General features: G+C 28.8%; 1 protein-coding gene across 2 annotated transcripts in view; it reads right to left on the bottom strand.

Moving 5' to 3' along the window:
* LOC129914487 (uncharacterized) overlaps positions 1-20,591 on the bottom strand; it is a 49,834-nt gene that overhangs the window by 4,720 nt on the left and 24,523 nt on the right. For both annotated transcript variants that reach the window (XM_055993765.1, XM_055993766.1), the window contains 2 exons: positions 7,324-7,434; positions 7,056-7,234 (listed from right to left, as the gene is read on the bottom strand). In XM_055993765.1, the coding sequence (XP_055849740.1) occupies positions 7,056-7,234; positions 7,324-7,434 (290 nt within the window). The remainder of the gene's footprint in view (positions 1-7,055; positions 7,235-7,323; positions 7,435-20,591) is intronic.

Genomic DNA, 20,591 nt, shown 5'->3' with positions numbered 1-20,591 from the left:
AGATGTAACTTTTTGGAAATATTGTTTTTTTTTTTTTATAAATAAAATTGGCGAAAATTTACTCTTAAATAATCCAATTTATCATTTGATCGTGTTTTTTATTAGTTTGGACAACGTTGGTTTGCCTGTTTTGCACGCAAATGCTGTGCGTGTTACGTTTTCTAATTGACTTTCAGTCACTTTTAGTAAAAATTGTCAAGCCTGTACTATCGTTGTTTTTGCTAATTTTTGCGAAAATATGCACGAGAAACATGAATTTACTTCTAAAATATATCAAAATATGCAAAAAAAAATGCAAATAAATGCAAACTATGCACTAACAATTGATTGCCATTTTAAATGAAATCTCCTGGTTCGTATACCATAATTCGTTGCCATGCTTCCAAGGTTTTCCTAAAAAAAAACATGCATTTGCATGGAAACCCGATCCCTAGTAATGTACAAGTCCTTCGATTGAATTATTTGCCTTTAAACAACTCTGCATTGTTTTCCGCTAGTCCAGAATTATTTTACAAGTTAAAATTAAAATCATTTTTATTTAATAACGCTTATAAATTTTGAATTAATTGTCTTCCTAACCTCAGGAAAACTTTCGCAAAGTTTTGCAAAAAAAATTACATTTTAAAATGCAATTTTTTTTAAATTTTGTTTTAAAACTGTACGCGGATTTGTATTTCCTTTAGGAGGGGGTGGTTACACGATTCAAATAGCTCTGTCAATAGTAAAGACAACAAAATATTTTTGGCGTAACAGAAGATATTAAACAAAATTATGCTAGTTTTAGGGTAGATATCTTTTCGAAATTCCAAACGTCAATACTAATTAAAGAAATGCTTTAGATCACATACTGAGGATTTTACAATAATCGGCACTGATTTCGTCAGCTTTCAGGTATTTATCAGCGGTTTAAAATATAAAACATATTCAGTTATATTTATTAGATTTTCTTAAATTGATTTTCGAAGGTTATTTTAAGTGACCTAAACTTGCTTAATTATTTAGTTTGCCTTTAGACAAGGTTGCTTTTATTCTTAAATATTATCGGTTTAGTCAAAATTAAAAAAATATTTGGATGTTCAATCCATACAAAACTCTACAACACAGCTTAACTTGTAGCTTATCAATGCATTATATTATCGAACGAATCAAAATAATCCTAATCCAGCATAGCGGGTTAGCCACAGAACAAAAAAACACATAGTATTTCTGTAGATGTAACTATAGTCCATAATTCTTTAATATGTTTAGAATATGTTTAAAACCAATGTTAATAAAAATTTGTCAAAGATTTTGGAGAACTTATCATTGTCTACAACTTTTGTATAAGTACAGATTTTTTAATACCATTCACCACTTCAAAGTAATAAACAAAAGAAGCCTAATTTTGACATTAAATATTAAACTTTTGACACTCCTCTCGAATACTCAAACCACGATCGTTCAACCCATTTACCTACAAAATTTTAAGACATCTGGAGAAATCGATGTCCGTCATCTTCTCCTCTACAGACCCCACTGTAGTATATTTGAATTGTGATGTAAACAAATATCTACTAATAACTTATTTTTAATTGGTATTGAAAAACTGTTTGCTATTCCACAATAGCACAAAAGGATCAAAGTATTCACTCGACTGGTTTCGATATTTCCTTATGTCAATTTTCACATAACGCCTTCCACCATTTAAGAAGCATTAATTCCTTATCTTCTTAAATAAAAAGCTTGAAAGCTTAGCTGATTATCCTTATAAACATACATATATCTAATGAAGGTAGCCTACATAAAAGTAAACAAAATTCCTCCATCAGTCATTCATGAAAATAATTACCTCAAAGGATAGCAAATTGTGTCTGTTTTAATCAGCTTCCTTCAAGTTATAGAGCTTCTATATAAATGTTTAACTAGCAGAAAATTAATGCAAACACCGCGCACACCACATATCACATGCTTGATGCCTGGCACATGTCAGTCAATTTATTCCAATTCTCCATACACACCCACTAAACTTTTATTAAAGATTAGCACAAAAAAAAAAAACAACCTAAATAAATTGCAAGCCTTCACAAAACATCTAGATTCTAGATAATGGTATGCATGAGAACTTAACAATACCAAACGGTATTATAAGATGACAGAAATTATAAATGTAGTTGAAGTTTTCATTTACTTTGTTGAAGGTACCTTTTAATGCGTTCAAGTTCATGTTCGTGTTGTTGTTGTTCCGCAACTCTTGGCTCATAAATAATTGAAAACTTTTTTTTTTTTCTTTTCAATTTTTTTTTTCTTCTTAATGAAAATCTTGAAGAACATGATCTTTTGCTAAAAAGACGTCATCATAATATTGACGGTGACAATTTAGGACGTCAACAGCAGACGAAGTGAAGTGACGTTAGTTGATGTTTAAATTACACACACGTTACAGGAGCTAAATTGAAATTGTTTGTATGTAGAGCGTGTAAATTGAGAACCAACATAAAGAAGGAATAACATGAGCTTTATTGGGTTCTTTTTTTGTTGGCCTAAAAGTCTTTTGCTTATGGCGCACAGTAGTCGGTAGTAGACTCCGTCAAATTTCAGTGAAGTTCGTGGTTTGATGTAAGCTGTCGAACTTCCCAAGTGTCATAATATGACAAAATTTACGAGATGAAAAAAAAGGGAAGAATTTGCACAACAAAGAGGAAGACCAAAATGATTACCGTCGTTTCCAGATAAAACCGCGAATGTTGGATTAAGGTGGTTGGGTGGAAAAATCATTAAATTGATGTTAAAGCTTTTTGTGTGTTTCGACATATCCTTTTCTTCAGCTGATTGTAGGTAAAGAGATTATGTAGAATAAATTGTAGAAAAATAAAGTCAATCCAACGGGAATAATTGAACTTCATACCTTCATCAAGATCGAATGAATTTATTAAGATAAAACGTTTCGACACAGCCTCAGGACTTTGACTTGCGGTTTCAAGCTTAAATCTATGAAATTCAAGCGAATGTGAATGTAACCATATTTGTGTTGTGCTTGTTACTCAATATTAGGACTAACGAAGGATAACATAAAAGTGTTTTTCGACATACCAGAGGCGGCGTTAATTGGGTTTTATGCCTCCAACTGTTTATCAAGCTTAAACAGTTGAACTTTTTTGCGGTTTTTTTTGCGGAATAAAATAACCTTCTATTTACTTATTTCTATTTAAACTTCAAGGCAATGAGACCGAAGGTTCTTAAACATGTTAATAGAAGATTAAATTTCCTTGTTTTGTTAGAAAAGTGCGTTGCGGCTAACGAGAAAGGAGGAGAAATACGTGAAAGCTTCAACAAGAAAAATAAAACCGAATCAAAGCTAAAAAAAAAGGATTTTTAAAATAAAATTTAACATAGCGGAGAATACGTGGGGTAAGCCTCAACGTGGTGGAGGGGTAGGCCCCTGTAGCACTATTAAGCTTACACTGAGGGAAAAAACAACTAAAAATCAATGAAAACCACGTTAACTCAACTCATAGATTTTCAAAAACCAGCTTTAATAACACTGGTCTGCAAAATTTAACTTTTTTTTTCTCCTTCAAATAATTTTTTGATATTATGAAAGATTAGACTTTCTTGAATCTAAATCTGGTTTCAGAAAAATTCTATCAGGTACCATTTTTGTAAAAATGTCAAATATGTAAAGAACACCATAATAAAATACATTAAACAAAATTTTTACGTGTTTTGTAATTTTATATACTATTTATCTATTTAGAAATATCTTATTTGTAATAAACCATTCGATAAACTGCCTTGTAAAGCTTCAGATTTGTTTCTCTTAGAAACAAAAGTATACTTTTCTTATAGTTTTTGATGTGCTGAGTTAGAATCCGAAGTCAAAAAAATTCTATCATGTGAGGATTTTAAGATATTCGCATTAAAGTATCACAAAATCAAGTTTTTTCTTAGAAAATCTCAACAAAAACTACTATATCTAACAAACCAGAGCTGACCGAAATTTTTTGAGTTCGGATTCAAAATCAGCACACTAAAGTCCATAAGAAAAGTATATTTTTGTTCTAGGGAGAAAGATATATTAATTTTTAGAGATCAGTTTTTTTTTATGATAAGATATGCCAGACCTATTAAACTTACTTAAATTAAGATATCTCGGAGAAGAAAAGAGATATTGAGAAGATTGAAACTGAATTTGAAAGAAAAAAATAAGTTCTTTTACAAACCGTAACAATTTTAATTGAAAAATATTACATTATGCCAAAATATTTCTTCGAAAACAGCAAAAAATGGGTTTTTGAGATTTTCTAACGGAAATATCTAAAAAACGTGACGTGTTAGATCAATTCTGACTTCGGATTCGGAATCAGCATACAAAAATCCTTTCGAAAAGTATAGTTTTATTTAAAGGAGGATTTCCTTGCAGACCAGTGTAATTTTTGACGTGATAACGTCTTATAAATCGATTATAAATGGCAGCCACCACAAAAAAGTGACGCCATTTTTTAACGTTCCAGTCTCGCACTTTCGCAGTGCGGCAAAAATTTCAATTAAAAATAAACTATTAGAGATACAAAAATCTTCTATAGCTTATTTGAAAGATAATAATCTAAAGTTAAATACATTTGAAGGATTTTAAAAAATTCCATCTTTTAATAGGGTAAATAGGGGTAAAACAAAATTTAGAAAAAATTGGCTATTTTCTAAACGAATTTTTTTTTTTAATCAATATAGATAAATTTATTGCAAGACTGACAATGGTATTGAAAAAATTCATAAAAATTATAGAACCAAGCTATTAATGGTTTTCTAAAACTAAAACATGAGGTAGACCTTTGACAAAGTATAGTGATTATAGGTAGGAGAATTTTTTTGTTGACAATTTGAAAAACTTCATTCGAAAGATAATTAAAAAAAAGTTAGGGTTCTGATACAGATTTTTTTTTAAGTCTCTGCGTTTCGAAGTATGAATTTTTTGAAAAACATCACTTATTTTGGGGTATTTTTGGGTAATTTTTTATTTTTTTTTTAAATTTTTTGTAGCATTCAAAAAATCTCAAGCTTATAGAACATGTAGTCTATGACTGTGCGCATACATGTGCAAAAAATTGGTATTTCAAAGTGGTCTTTGACCGAATAACGGGAAAAACAAGTTTTTTTGTCCCAAGTTTTTTTTTTATCTTTTTTAACAGTTTTTTATTTGTATCTTTTTTTCTTCAACAGATAAATAAATAGGAATATAACTGTGCAAATTTTCAATCAATTTTGTAGTCACAATTTTGAAATAACGGTAAAATAAAGCTTAATTATTCAACAGGTTTTATCTTTTGATCTAAAGCAAATACAAATTTGATTTAACTTTATTGAGCATCCTGATGATGTGACCTTTCATTTGGTATACCACACATATCTTTACATTCACTACAAGCTACACAATGTTATTTTAAAAAACTTGCGAAATACCTCAAAACACCTGATCATGTTGATCAATTTGGAATTTCGACTTGGTTGGCTTTAAAAAATTCTAACTTTTTTTCTAGGCATGGCAGAAATAAGATTGAAACGTCATATGAAAGGTGAAATTATAAACTTTTACATGATATACAATTTTTTATAAGTTATCTTAAAAAAATTGATTTAATAGCGTGAGAACATAAAATTATATGTTTTTTTTTTTGCTTTTTTTGATGAAAATTGATCGAGTTCAAAAAATTTTAGCTCTTTTTATAGATGCCTAATAGACATGAGCGATATATATATATATTTTGAGCTGAAACAATAAGCTTTCAGGTGGTATAAAATTTATTATAGGTTGTTATATAAAAAAAATGAATTTTTGTGTGATGGAGAAAAGAAAAAAGGTAATTTTTGTTTAGCTTTTTCTTGTAAATTATGATTGTTTGAAATAAATAAATGCTTCAATTGACTCATTTTTAAAAGCACAAAACCTGTTTTCTTACGACGTTATCACGTTAAATCATCGTCCGTAAACCGGCTTTACAGACAACCTCTTTTTTTTTATTATTAATAGTCAATGTAAACGCGGTGCTATAGATTTTCCCCTATTTTAATAATACCTATGTCAAACCGTATCCCAAATTTTTGTTATCATGGTTTTTTTTTTTTTAGCGTGTTCCTTATTATACTCAAATTTAAAAACGTATTAATGCGTTAAAAAAAAAATCTGTTCAGCTCTGGATGAAGATGAGACTGGCTTATAAAATCAAAACTATATTCGCACAGAAATTTTCACAAAAAAAACATTCAAAAACACAAAAATTTATGAAAGTTGGAAAGTTTATCTCAATTATTAATCTCAGCTCAACTCAACTTAAAAAAAAAAAATGTAAAATTGCAGCACTGACATTAGGTTACTTAAAACAATCAATGTTTTTTACGCAGAATTTAAAGTTCTGCTGAATTATTATTTATAAATAATCTTTTTTTTATCATACTCGTATTAACCTCCTTCACAAATAAATAATTTATTTTAAATCCATCCCGAAAATAAATGCCAAAGCTTTATTTACAAATTTACCCTTGGTTGTTTCACTCATTAAATAATTCAACCCTTTTAAATGAAAAAAAAAAATTAAAATCCTCGAAAAATTGTGTTCCCATTTTTCAGAAATCGAATTGAATTGAATTGAATTTTTTTTTATTTTTTTTTTTTTAATTAAAAACATTCATTCATCGAATTCGAATGAAACAAATATTTAGCTGGAAAGTTTTTATTTTCCGGTAAGGTAAACTAACAAAATAAATTAATTCTCGTGTCATTGTTAAGGATTCTCTTCGAGTTACATAACAAATGCAAACAAGCAAACAAAAAAAAAAAAAAACTCATTTAATTAATTTCTTCACGGAAAAACAATTTGCCTATTTAAGCTGACCTTGGGCACGCGGGCACATCGGCATCGCCTTCGTCATGATTCGCTTACTCAAGAGCCAAAAGACCTCTTTCATTACCTCATCGAGAGAAGGTTAAAATGAGAATAACATCTGCGATGGTAGAATTTGCCTCGATTTTGGAGTTCCCTCCGCATGTAAAACAATAAATTTGATAGAGGAAAACCACTTACCGACTCAGTTCGGCTGACAGGAAATTGCTATGTGGACTGAAACGAATTGGATTCTTGTACATACTGCAAGTCAGCCGTTCCTTGCAGTGATTATCAACGAATCCAAGACTTCCGAGAATTTTGTCAATTTTATCCAGAATCGGTGTATAGAATTCATCGTAGTTCTTTGGCATAATCGGCTGGTGTAAATGGCAAAACAAAATTTATATACATATATAATTAATGTGTTGGTGTGAATAATTTATTGGTATATAATGTATCTACTTACAGGTCCACCTTGAATAAATGGTTGTTTGTCGAGAATTTCTTGCTGTTGTGAAATAATTCGTTTTTCTGCTTCGATACGCAAAGCTTCTTTTACTTGAGCAGATAATTCAGGCTGAAATGGAAGGCAAAAAAATAATTATGTTGTTTAATTTTTTTTTAATTAACTTTTTTCTTTATGGTGATTAATTCTTTTTTATTTTTACGTGTGGGGATTACACACAAAAGGAACTTTATTGTCAAGTTACGGAAATTACTTTCAGTTGGTACTAGGTCTTTGAAATCTTTCTTTGATAAAAGATGTCAAAGGGGGTTAAGTCGATTTTTCATTTAACCCTTTTTTAGGATACTAAGCATTTTTAGAAAAAAGAGTTAATTAGTTAAAGAAGGAGTTAGGAAGGAGTTGGGAACTCTGAATTGCTTTCTGAAATTCTACTTTTAGAAAACTTAAAGTTCATTTAAAATAAATAAGAGCAGGGAAAGGGAGATCCTACAGAAGTAATTAAGAGAGAATACGTAATTAAGAAGGAAAAAAGACTAGATACATAAGCCAGACATAAATACCAATTTAAGAATAAATAAAGAATGAATTAAGCGGAAGGTCGAGTTAAACTGTTGCTGACTTATATTGGTATCATTAACCTGCTAATTTCAAATTAGGACTTGCTGACCCGCCCGAAACAACAAATTTCCGATAATGATCACAGATCCTAGTTAAGATAAGCGTTCTTTAATGCGTTCAAAGCTAGAAGAATAAAGCTATGTATTGTACCTACATTTTAAAGATCATTTTAGAACTGGGGCGAACAGATTTTATTTTCATGATTTTTGTTTTCACGCTGTCGCCGTCGGCAATTACAAACACTTTAATCTTTTTATATTATTATCGCTGTTGTTTTTTTTTTTTATTAATTTTATTAAAATTTTGTGAACACATTTTTTTTAATTCGAAAATGTTTAAATTTGAATAAAAATATCAAAGAGAGAAACTGTTATGTCAAAGATTTTTATGAAATTTTTTTAAGAAAAACTATTTTATAAAGAATTAAAAAAATTTTTTTTTACTACTTGTATTATTGGTTTTGTGTAGAAAAAAAATTTGAGGTTTTAATCAAAACCAACATAACGATGATGGAGAAGATCAAAAAAGTGGTTTCCTCATGCCGTCCGTCGGTCTTTGCGTCTGTGCGTCCATCTGTACATCGAGCTAGGGCCTAAACGGATAGATGGATTTCATTGAAACTTGGTACAGATGATTTTGAAGTTATTCCCTAGGCCAGTTTTTTTTTGTTTTTTTAATATCTCCTTTTAAACACATATCTCCCATATAACGTTTTCGAGGTATTGCAATTTTCTCGAAAACGGCTCTAACGATTTTGATTAAATTTGGTATACGTAATAGACTTATTGATTTTAACAAACCTGCGTTTTAGTTTTTCTCAAAAAATGCAGAGAACGGAAATATGGCGTGCTCGTTTTTTAAAAAATGACATATTTCTCAAGTTCATATATTTCATCAAAGCATAAGTCAATTTTATTAAAAATTTACAGACATCATTTTGAAAAATGTAAAATGTAAAAAAAAAATTTTTTTTAAACATTTTTGAAAAAAAAACTTAACTGAATTTTTAAACTTTCGATTTTTTAAAAAATTTTTTTTTTCTCGACACTGTTTCCAATAAATATTTAAGATAAGGATACTGTGAACAAGAGCAAGTACGTGCGACCCAGTCGTGCATTTTATTTTAATTGCTTCAACACCGTTTGAAATCATTTTGAACATAAAAAGAAGTATTTCACTTTTTTCTATGTCAAAAGAGTCATTTTAATTTTTTTCAAATAATTTTTTACACACATAAATTTTCAAAAAGTTTTGAGAAAAATCTTAAATAATATAGGTATTAATTTCTATTTAAAAAATTTTAGAAAAAAAAATTGAAAATCTTAACCTAGAGTTTTAAAAAAAATAGTTTTATTTTATGTATAAAACTTTTCTAACATTTTACAAAAAAGGGATGGTATGCCATTTTAAAGAAAATATTACATATAAAAACGACGTTTCGATAAAATTCATGAAAAATTTGATTTTTCAAAAAAAAAAAAAAAATTGCAATATTTTTTAAAAATCCAAAAATGTGTTGTTCGAAAATTTTGTGAAATTTTTATCTAACGATAAGCTACATATAGGTCGTTTCGAAAAATTCATAAATTAAAAATAGCGTTCTATCTACAAAAAAATATTTTTTTTTTTTATTTTACAAGATGGTTCTTATGTGTTATATCACACCTAAAAATTTTAATCAAAATCGTTAAAGCCGTTTTTGAAAGAAAGTAACTTTTCATTCTCTGTTATATGACAGGTACCGTTTGTATTGATGTTGAAATAAAATTTTAATTTGTCCTCTAGGTAATCATTCAAAACAGTTTACTACCAAGGTTTAAGGAAATCGCTCCAGTAGTTTAGGCTGTAGTTCGAGTCACATACAGACGGACAGACAGACTGACAAACAGAATATGCCGAACCAACTTTTTTGACATTCTCAATCATTGTAATGTCTGATTGTTATCTCGAGTTCGATTTTTTCCAAATCCTAAACTTGCCCTATAACTGGGATCTGGTCAAAATTCTGCTTTTTTAAAGAAAATTCTGTTTTTCAAAATTCTGCTTTTTTTCTATTCTGCTTTTCAAAAATCTGCTTTTTAAAATTCTGCTTTCCAAAATTCTGATAGCATTATACTTGAACAAAAAAATTCTGCCAATTCTGTTTTTTTTTTTATAGCATATGCGCTGACTAAAGAAAAATACACCTCATTAATGTAATTCAACATTGGCACTTTCCTAAATGTTTTTGTTTAAGTGTGGCAAATATTTTTTAAAATGCATGGACTGACTTTCTTTCAAATAAAATCTATAACATATTGGAACCCATGTTGTTTGATACAAGATATTCCTTTTCTTATTCAAATTTTTGAATATTCATCTTTATTTGATAAATTAAAAAATTTTGAATTATTTTCGGAAATGTTTAGTATTCAAAACCTTTTCTTAATATTTTCAAATTTATTCATTTATAAAACAAAAATTAATATACATTCAAAGAATGCAAATTATGTAGGTAAGTAATCAAATAAACAGATAATTTTTCAAGAAGATGATTTTACAGAATTTTGCAAAAAATTAAAAAAGGGTTTGGAACATTTTCCAAACCCTTTTTTAATTTTTTGCAGAATTTTGAAAAACAGAATTTTGAAAAACAGAATTTTGAAAAGCAGAATTTTGAAAGCAGAATTTTGTAAAGCAGAATTTTGAAAGCAGAATTTCGACAAAAGAATTTTGACCCCGGCAGAATTTTGACCCCAACCCCCTATAACTCTATAACTACCTATATCGCAAGTAAAAAAACCTAAATAATCCATACGTCCTTTTTTTTATAAAGGATAAGGAAATTTGAAAAATCATTTCAAAACCACAATTCGTTTATATAATTATTTAATAGTGTAAGATGCCATTATCATAGATACAACAACCATCCCTCATAGAGTACCGAATTAACATTTTTTTTAGACAACATATTTTGTTTAAAATAAGTCAACGTTATTGCTATAACCCAATATAACTTTTTAAGTTATTTTTTATTAATTTATTAAAAAATTAAATTTTTTGAAATTTTTCAGTTTGAAATTTTATTTTTAAAAAGCTATTTATTGGGAAGTTCTTTATATTTCATTATTAAACAGTACACTCAATAAAATTTATTCATTCATTCTTATTAAGTTTTTAGCTTTATTAAAAGGTACCTACTCCTATGTTATTTTAAACAGTGCCATTGTTATTTTTTAACATTTGTTTTTTATTTAAATCTATTTATTCATTAGAAAATTCTCCCTCTCACTTTATAGGCCTGTTATTGATTCCATTCATAAAATAACTGTGATGAAATAACACACAAAAGACTGCAATGTTGCCTACAGGCCTACAAAATTCTAACAAAAACTATCAAAATTCCGAACATCCGAAAAGCAACCAAACAATTTACTATTTTTTGGAACTGACCCCAGGTGAATTAAAAAACAATTTTATATTTTATGTTATTTTATTCGTTGCAAAGTAAAATAATTATTCCAACAAAGTTTGTTCTTTTCATTAATTTCATAAAGTTTGTGTTGTTTTTTTTAATTTTGCAATTTTTTCACTTTTCACTTTCTGATTTTAGTGGAAACAATTCAATTAGCTATGTAACGAACGTTGCTTAAAAATTCATGGAAATTCATTAGAGTTTGATAGTTTAATATTATAACAGGTATATGTTTTACATACTTCCAATAACTGTGGCTTTAGTTGGAATGGAAATGCAATTTGCGAATTATTATAGACCAAAAATATTAAGCATGCATTTTAAAAATAATTTACTATACAGAATTCCCAGGATTTACCAAACCTCATGCGCTTAACTTTTTTCTCCACACTCTATAAGCATTTGATTTTTTAACAAAAAAAAAATAATAAACCTGCACAAAAAATAAATACATTTTGTAGGAATTGTTTTTTTTTTTTTAATTATATAAAAATATAAATTAAAAACTATAAACTTCTTGGAAATCTTTATTATGAAAACAATTTATTAATGTTTTTGGTTTGTATAATAACAACTACGAACAATGAATGAGGTAAAAATGAGAATTAAAAGGAATTAATATAAATGATAGAGTGATACATTTCAGAAGTATTATTTGCTATAAAATCTGATATTGTTGTTATCCAATAAATCTGCACTTATTGATATTTTTCAAAGCCAAACAAATTTCTGAGAACTTTGTTAATAACAAAATACCTACCTACATAATATAAGTGTTAATTGTTTTTAATTCTTTTTTTTTCCTATATCCAAATAAATAAATAAAAAACGAACAATTTTTTTTGTGTAGAAAAATTTAAGCCATGTAAAATTTTTAATAATTTAAAGTTTTCAGAAACATGCAATAAAGTTCAATTATTATTTTTAAATGACAAGCGATTTCTGTGTTTTTTTTTTCTAATTATTTTATTGAAACTACTTAGGCCTCAAACTTGGTAGATAATAAATTAGGTTGATTACTTAATCGAAGTTAGCGGTAACCGAAAAAAATATTTAATGTATCTTTATTAACCGGTACCGTTACGTACAACCGTTAACTTGATTTCAGACTTTCTCGCCAACCACTCAAACGATTTCAACAATTGAAAATTATTAAAAAAAAAATTAGGCTTTAGATTTAATTCTCTTTTGTAATTAATTTTTTTTAAACGGGTCGAAATTTTACATTTTGGTTGACCAAACATTTTTTTTAAGAATGACAAAGGTATCACGAATATGAATTTGATGTCATTTGTAAAAGTGGCTAAGCACTAGTTAAGATTTTTATAAGAAAAATCAAAGATTATAATTTTATTTTTTAAGTAATGTAAAAATGTATACAATTTATTTTTATAATCACTCAAACTTCTTTAAAAAGGGTTTAAACTGCCAAATTAAGTACATATGTCATTTTTGTTCTTGTACAGCAATGAATTTTTTTTTCAAATCGTTGGTGTTGGTTGTAGACACATTTTTTATTTAATAAGAAAATATTATAAAAATCTATGCAATTTCTTATAAAAAAATTAATGAAAACCTCAAAACAAATTCAAAAATTGATTTTTTTTTAATCCAAGAATAAATTTTTTGAAAATTTTAAATAAAAGTAATATGATAGCAATTAGAACGCTTCTATAAAAAAAAAGTCTTTGAAATCGACTAAGTCGTAAACGAGAAAAACAAAAATGTTGAACATAAACTCTTATTCTCTACTTTTTCTGCGTAAACTGTCACATAAGGATTTATGTTTAACTTAAATGCTTAAGTTTCGATTCAGAAAACGGCTCTTAGAGCTAGAGCATACGAGTAGTCCATAAAATATTTTATTTTAAATTGTGAGAAACACAATCAAGGACAATAATGATAATGGTCAAAACGTTATTTATAAAAAAAAAAATAATTACCATAAGAAATCACCTCAACAAAAACTTTATTTTGGGAATGTTTTTTTAAAAATTATTAAAAATAGTTGAACGTATATAAGATTGTTATAGTGACGTTTTTTATTTTAATAACTGTTTTCAAAAAATATTTATTCTCGAGGCAGGTATATTATGAAAGCATTCATGGCACGTACTTGGCTTACTTTTCAATTATAAATGTTGATAACCAAACCTTTTAAGTAGAAGCTCCTGTGAGTAGGTATTCAACATTCGACATGTTCAACAACTCTTCATTTTGTTAATCCATATTTTGTTCCGTCTTAGTGAACTCATATAGAGGGGCTCAACTGAAAACAAAGTAAACAATTGTATCTGTCTGCATCTGCATCTGAGAGATAATCATGACTAATCATTGTTGTGTGTAGTACTGTAGTATAGGGTTCGGATATTACTCCAATTATTACATTAAAGATAATATTCATAGTTTAGTTTTATTCCCGGCTTTACCAATTAATTCACGTTATTAGCACCCTCTCGCCTTGTTGTAAAGAACTGAAGACTTTGAGACTTTGCCATACAGAGTGCATTTTTAACGCTTTTCGATGGGATTATTTTTACGCAACGTTCTAACGTCAGTTTAGAAAGGATACAAAATTTACGAGTAATCTTAGCTATGAGTAGCGCTCAAAGGCGGTGTTTAGTAAGTCGTTTAATAGATTTAAGGGTTTTAAGGACTCTGTTTACTTTTATTCGTTATACCAGCACTGAAATTAAACGGAAAACGAATCTTTAGGCGGCCAAAAGTCAATATTTCAAAGTTGTGGTAAACAAATTTTAAATAGTGAAAGTAAGAGAATAATGCTAGTAATGCTAATCGCTAATGTATCATCAAACTTCTACACTTGCCAAATTAAAAGTGCGGGAGAAGTTTAAAACTGATGTTTCAAAAAGTTCATTTTTAATAATTCAAAAAACCATAACTTCCAGAATTTCTAACTGTTTTTAATGAGTAAAAGCTTTCTTGATTCAGCATAAACAGAAAAATAAAACTGTTTATAAAAATAAAATTCCGAAACACAAAATGTAGCTTAAAACGGTCTCCGAACTCTTAAAAACGGTGAAAAAATGTTGTAGTTTTAGATTCAGATCATAAAATCTACACCCAATTTAGTGCTTGAGCATAATAAAAAATATTTTCAAAAAGAACAAGTAGGTACTCCTCTGTTTATAACTGTAAAAAAAAATCATTGAAATCTGAAATCATTGAAAAACGGTTTTTTGACGATAACCTGAAATTTTGAGGGTCTACGAAAAATTTCAAGTCCCGAAATATGATGTACTCAGTAATATCTATATTTTTGTTATATTATCGAACCCGATTTAGCAATTTTTTTATTTGCACAGTAAATTTTATGTATATGGTAAAGTAGTGACGTATAGACTTGCTGTGGAAACCTACGGATGGTCATTTTATTGAGTTTTGAAAAGTTTAAAAAAAAATTGTTTTTTTTTTTTTTTTTTTTTACTGGGGGATATTACTTGAAAAGAGAGAGGTTTTCAAAAAAACGACTTATGTGGAATGAAAGAGGAAAACATTTCAAACCGTTTATGTCTTAACTACATGCATGGACAATTTATGGTTTTCACAAAAAAAGGTCAAAAAAGCTTGGAAAGTATATAAAATCAGTGCGTGAAAATAGTATTTTGTGTGTTCTTCTCAAATAGTGCCAACTTTACAACGCACTTTGATTCGACGGGCAAAAGATATACTCCATGGATTAAATTGTACCTATACTATTTTCTCTTCTTTTATACTATATACACCGAAAAGAAAATCCCTTTTCAAGCAACATTACAAAAAAAAATTTTATTTTTTCAAATTTTTCCTTTTACTTTTCCAAGTTTTGGTTAATAATACAATCAAACCCGTTTATGTTAAACAACAAAAAACTTGAACATTATTCATTTTAAGCAGGTTTTTCGGTTCAACTAATTTTTTAGATGAAAAAAATTAAAATTTTAAAGAAATAACATGTAACATATGTGTTTTTTCTGTTAAACGAGTTAAGTTAATGGGTTTCTACTGTACATGTTTATTTTAAGAAGCGGACTATTTTCTATGAACGTACATATGGTTTAAAGATAAAATACAACATAAAATAATTTTGGCGGCCTAGGTCGTGAAAATCGACCTATTTGCACTGTTTCTTAACTGTTAAAAAAAATACTTTTTTTTTTAAACCGAACCCTGTGCAAAGTTGTCATAATCATAACCTATTCAAATAAAATAAGTGTTTATATGTTGCTTCCATCAAGAGATTGCTTGCGCTTCCATCAGCCTTCTGCCACACTTCATATATGCGAGAAATTGCACACGCGTTTAACTGACACACTTTCGCTGGTTTTGTGGTTTGGTTGGGTGATTTGTTTTGAGAGAATTGTAGTCGTTAAACACAAGAAGAAAACATAGCATGGAGCTTGGATAAACCTAGGTATCATAATACTGTGCACAACAATTTAATGTCAGTATCTAGATAGATACAAAATAGTAATATGGTTGATGAGCATCTAAGAAAGGTAGAGTAGAAATACTTAAAGATAAATACGACTACGCTACGACGTGAAGTACAAAACCAACAAGTTGGTAGTTAAACTTTATGCATTTTTTTGCATTTTATTTCTTCTTTCTTCTTCATTGTTCTAAGTAAGTACGTTGACTTTTGATAATAAATTGCTTTTTGTTTTGTATTGTCTATGTCTAGTCTTTCAACTTAATTTTTTTTTTCAAGGTCCTAATAAAGTTCACTTTCGTTGAATGATTATAATGTTTCTTTCGTACAACCGAGGCTCGTGGAGGGTTGTAGAGTTGAAAGGAGAACTTCCATTAACTTGTGCATAATGAATTGCTTTTGAAAGATGATTTTTCTTGTTGCATTTTTTCGGTTTCTTTGGAAAATTACAAGGATAAACAAATCTAAACCTTATATTTTCAAGAGAAAAATGTTATTATACTGAAGGTCATAGAAGTGGTGGTAGTAGAAGACCGGGAAGGATTCTCTCTCCTACCTAATGAAATCGAGGATAATAAACTTTGGATCTGCACTACGGATATCGAAACCATAAATCCGAGCAAACAATTAGTCACGAAAAATTTCAAGGACTTTCCACAAATATACCTACATCATTTTCTGACAGAAGCTTCGCTATTGAGAGCCTTGATATTGGTTTTGTGGTTTGGTTAGAGATTTGCGTTTTTCAAACTTTAAGCTATTGCATGAAAATATTGCTGGCGTTACAATTTTATGAAATTTGATTTTTGTTGATTTTACTTGTACGTCTGTGGTTTTCCAAACGTGATGTCATAGAGATTTTTTCTAGCTGCGAATTAAGATTCAACATATCAAAATCTTTTCTTACAACTTTAACTTTATACAATACTTAGAAAAATTACCGTAGTGATCTCAATTTTATCAATGTTCTTAAAGAAATGGCTATGGAAGTAATTTATCGGAATTCATAAAAGCACTATACTGTGCGTCAGTCGGATTAGTTTGTACCTTTGCTTGATATGTAATTTTCAAGACCTAATTTTCAAGTCCCTTGATTATTTAATGATGAGTTATAACCTCTATACGAACGTAATTACAGTACCTTCACTTTGCCCTGTTATTAGGCCCAAGCAAAAAAATATCCTTTTTTTGTTTATGTTGCTCAATTTAAAAATTTTTTTGACAATGACCCTCTTGGAGGCTTTATCAATTTCTCGGCAGTTAGTACCCCTAAAAAAAACATGTTTTTATTAGGTAGCGGAGGCAGGGAATCGAACCCAGACATTTTCATCATATTCTATTGCACTAATAGTGGAAGATCCCGAAATAGAACGACCTACCCTCATCGTTATAAAAATTGAGAGTTATATTTTCCTAAAGATAGTGTCAAAAGAAACAGTTTGCATGTGGGATTCTTAGCCACATCCTATCAATTCATAGGGTTGCCACGCTTAAAGTTCCTTTTTTGAGATTTTTCTACTACGCTACCATACTTACATATATGGAAAGTCAAAAAGGTGTTAAAAACAATTATGTCAGAGAAAATTAAATTTAAAAATTGAATATTCAGTATTCTTAGAAATTTTAAATTTAAGTAGAGTTAACAGAGGTGAATTTAGGAAAAGGTCAAAAGTTATTTTTTTAACAAAAAATAATACCTAGCAACAAGTTTAAAATTGAAATCGATAGATATTATAAATACATGAAAGTCACACATACAAAATAAAAATGTAAAAATTCTGGATTTCGACATAATGAACGGTTAAAAGTCAAAATCTTGAAATTCTCTGTTTGAGAAATAATACAAAAAATTCGGCATGAAAGGTATTTTGAATTATTTTTATGTTATAAGAAAGCAAAAATAAAATAACTTGACACATAGCTATCTCTGCCAAATTTTTACTTGCGATATACATACTTAGGTACTATAGGGCAAGTTTAAGATTCGTAAAAAGATGGAACTTGGGATAATAATTTTTGGGTGATTCCCTAGACGACAAATTGAATTTTTTTTTTTTTTCAGGACCAAAACAACGGTACCTGTCATATAACGGAAATAGAAAATTCATTTAAAAAAAAAACGCCTCTAACGATTTTGATTAAAATTTTTGTGCGTAGTATTATGTATAAGATTCAACTTTTGAAATAAAAAAAGTATTTTTTGTACTGATATTAACTATACCTGTCACAGAACTTTTTTTTTTATTTATGAATATCTCGTACAAGACTAACCCGATTTCAACGAACATTTTTATACAAAAGGGTTTAAGTAAATGTTATATAAAAATTTTATAAAATTTTCAAAAAAAAACACATTTTTGAAATTAAAAAAAATATTTCAAATAAAAGGCATACTTGGTTTTTTGGATAAGATCATTTTAAACGGTGTTTAATCTTATATATAAAAATGAGTTCGTTTAGTGTGTGTGGCCGATAAACTCGCGTTTGGCTGGTCCGATTTTGGTAATTTTTTTTTTGTTTGAAAGGTATTAATATGTAGATGGTTTGTATCAAAAAAAAATAATACCTTTTCTCACATCTTTACATAGCTGTCAATATGTACGAGTAAAAAACCACTCTCGCTTTTTAAAAATTTTAACTAAGCTTAATTTTTAAAGCTTTCAAAATAATTAAAAAAGTCTGATTTTGAGTGAAACAAATAATTATTCGTCTTGTGATATTAAATCCACATATGGACTTCACAAATAAAATGTATATCTCTGATTTTCATTGAGGACAAATAAGTAAAGCATTGGCACGTCCATCGAGTTATGGTTTGGTATCTTCATATTATATATATTTCTCCTGTGCGTTTGTTTGTGACCCTACTCCTAAACGACTAGACAGATTTTTCTGAAATTTTGAGGTCGAATAACTGAACAGATTTTTGTGAAATTTTGTTTATTTGATAAGGTCTATCCGTTACAGGTTTTGTTTTATAATTTGATCCAATAGGTGGCGCTGTTTTCAAGTTATAGGCAAATTCCATAGGTGGGGTCGAATGACTGGACAGATTTTTGTGAAATTTTGTGTTATGACAGGGTTCATTCTAGACAAGTTTTGTTTCATGATTGGACCCAGTAGTTGGCACTGTTGTCAAGTTTTAGGAAAATTGCATATTTTGATTTTTGTGAAACTTTTTGTGTTTGATATAATTTATTCGAAACATGTTTTGTTTCATAAATTGGACCCGGTAGGTGGCGCTTTTGCCGAAGTAGTTATAGACTAATTTCATATTTGGAGTCCGATAGACTTGACAGATTTTTGTGAAAGTTCGTTTGTGTGATAAATTCCATCCATGTTTTGTAAATTATAACTGTATGCGGTAGGTGGCGCTGTTGTCAAATTATATATAGAAAGACTTGACGCTGTTGTCAAGTTATAGTTAAATTCCATATTTGGAGTCCGAACGGCTTTATAGACTTTTATGAATTTTTTTGCGTTTGATAAGGTTCATTCGAGACAGGCTTTGTTTTATAGTTGGACCCAGGGGCGTACGTTGAGTTGTCGGGGCCCCGGGGCAAGACTACATTTTTGTGACTGGCTACCAATTCACTGAAAAATATAATGTGTCTCTCTTGTGTCCGAAGTGATTCATGTCAAGTATCTTATCTTTTTGCTTCGATACTTTTATAACCAGTTGCCTTCTCTACATTGTCTCCTTACGGGACCCTAGCGTGTTGGGGGCCCCGGGGCACCACCCCACTTGCCCCAATGGTGTGTACGCCCCTGTTGGACCTGGTACGTGGCGCTGCTGTCAAGTTATGACCAAATGCAATATTTGGGGTTCAAAGAGCTCATATTCAAGGCTAATAAAAACAAACACGATTTAACTCTTTAAAATGTAATTTCCTCAAATAAAATTGTTTACCACTAAGCTATATCTCACAGTTGAAAATTGGTATGATAAACTGAAACTTAAAATTTGTTTAAGTTGTTTCAACTACCAATTTATTAATACAATTTCCGCATTAATTTAAAATGATTTAATCTTCTTAAGAAAATATTTTAATATTTAGACGTATGTATAGAATTAAGACGGAATCTTTTCATTTTAAGTCGGTTTCTTTACAATTTACAAAAACAGATTGCTACTTTTTGAATTTCCTAAATAGCCAAAAAATATCATGATACAGTCAAATAAGGTGAAAAAAAGGAGTAAACCTCGGAATGAATGCTAATAGAAATTTTTTTTTGTTCAATACCTTCGGTTTGGCGTTATATAACATACCTCAAAAGTATAGAAAAATCTCATGTCCGCAAGTCGCGATTTTCAAGGTCAAAGCGTGAAATGGAGATTTTCAAAATAAGCAATAAAAAACAATGGTATTATATTCACTTATGATACAATACTTCGAGGTATTTTTTAATGCTGATGCCAAAAAATCTAGACAAGATCAAGACAATCTGACGTCTCTAAAAAAGGTTATACCTATTTTTTTAATTGTCAACCCATATTATTATAACAGTTGCAAACTTACTACCGAAAAACCCTTAAAAGTTATGGTAGAGGGACAAAATTTTTTATGAAGGTTTTCATATTCATTATCATTAAGAATCAAAACAATGCAATGAAAAAAAAACATTCATACCTATCAAAAATTGGTATTTTTTGAGAAAAGGGACAATTTTATGATATGCACTAAAAAACATCCTGGTACAATCTTATAATTAGTGCTGATAGGCTAATTTTTTTGTTTGTATCTTTGTTTGGATATTCTATAA

The sequence above is a fragment of the Episyrphus balteatus genome, chromosome 3 (genome assembly GCF_945859705.1).
Source record: "Episyrphus balteatus chromosome 3, idEpiBalt1.1, whole genome shotgun sequence".
Taxonomy (NCBI): Eukaryota; Metazoa; Arthropoda; class Insecta; order Diptera; family Syrphidae; genus Episyrphus; species Episyrphus balteatus.
Note: the sequence above shows the minus strand (reverse complement) of the source record. Positions and strands in the feature narration are given on the sequence as shown.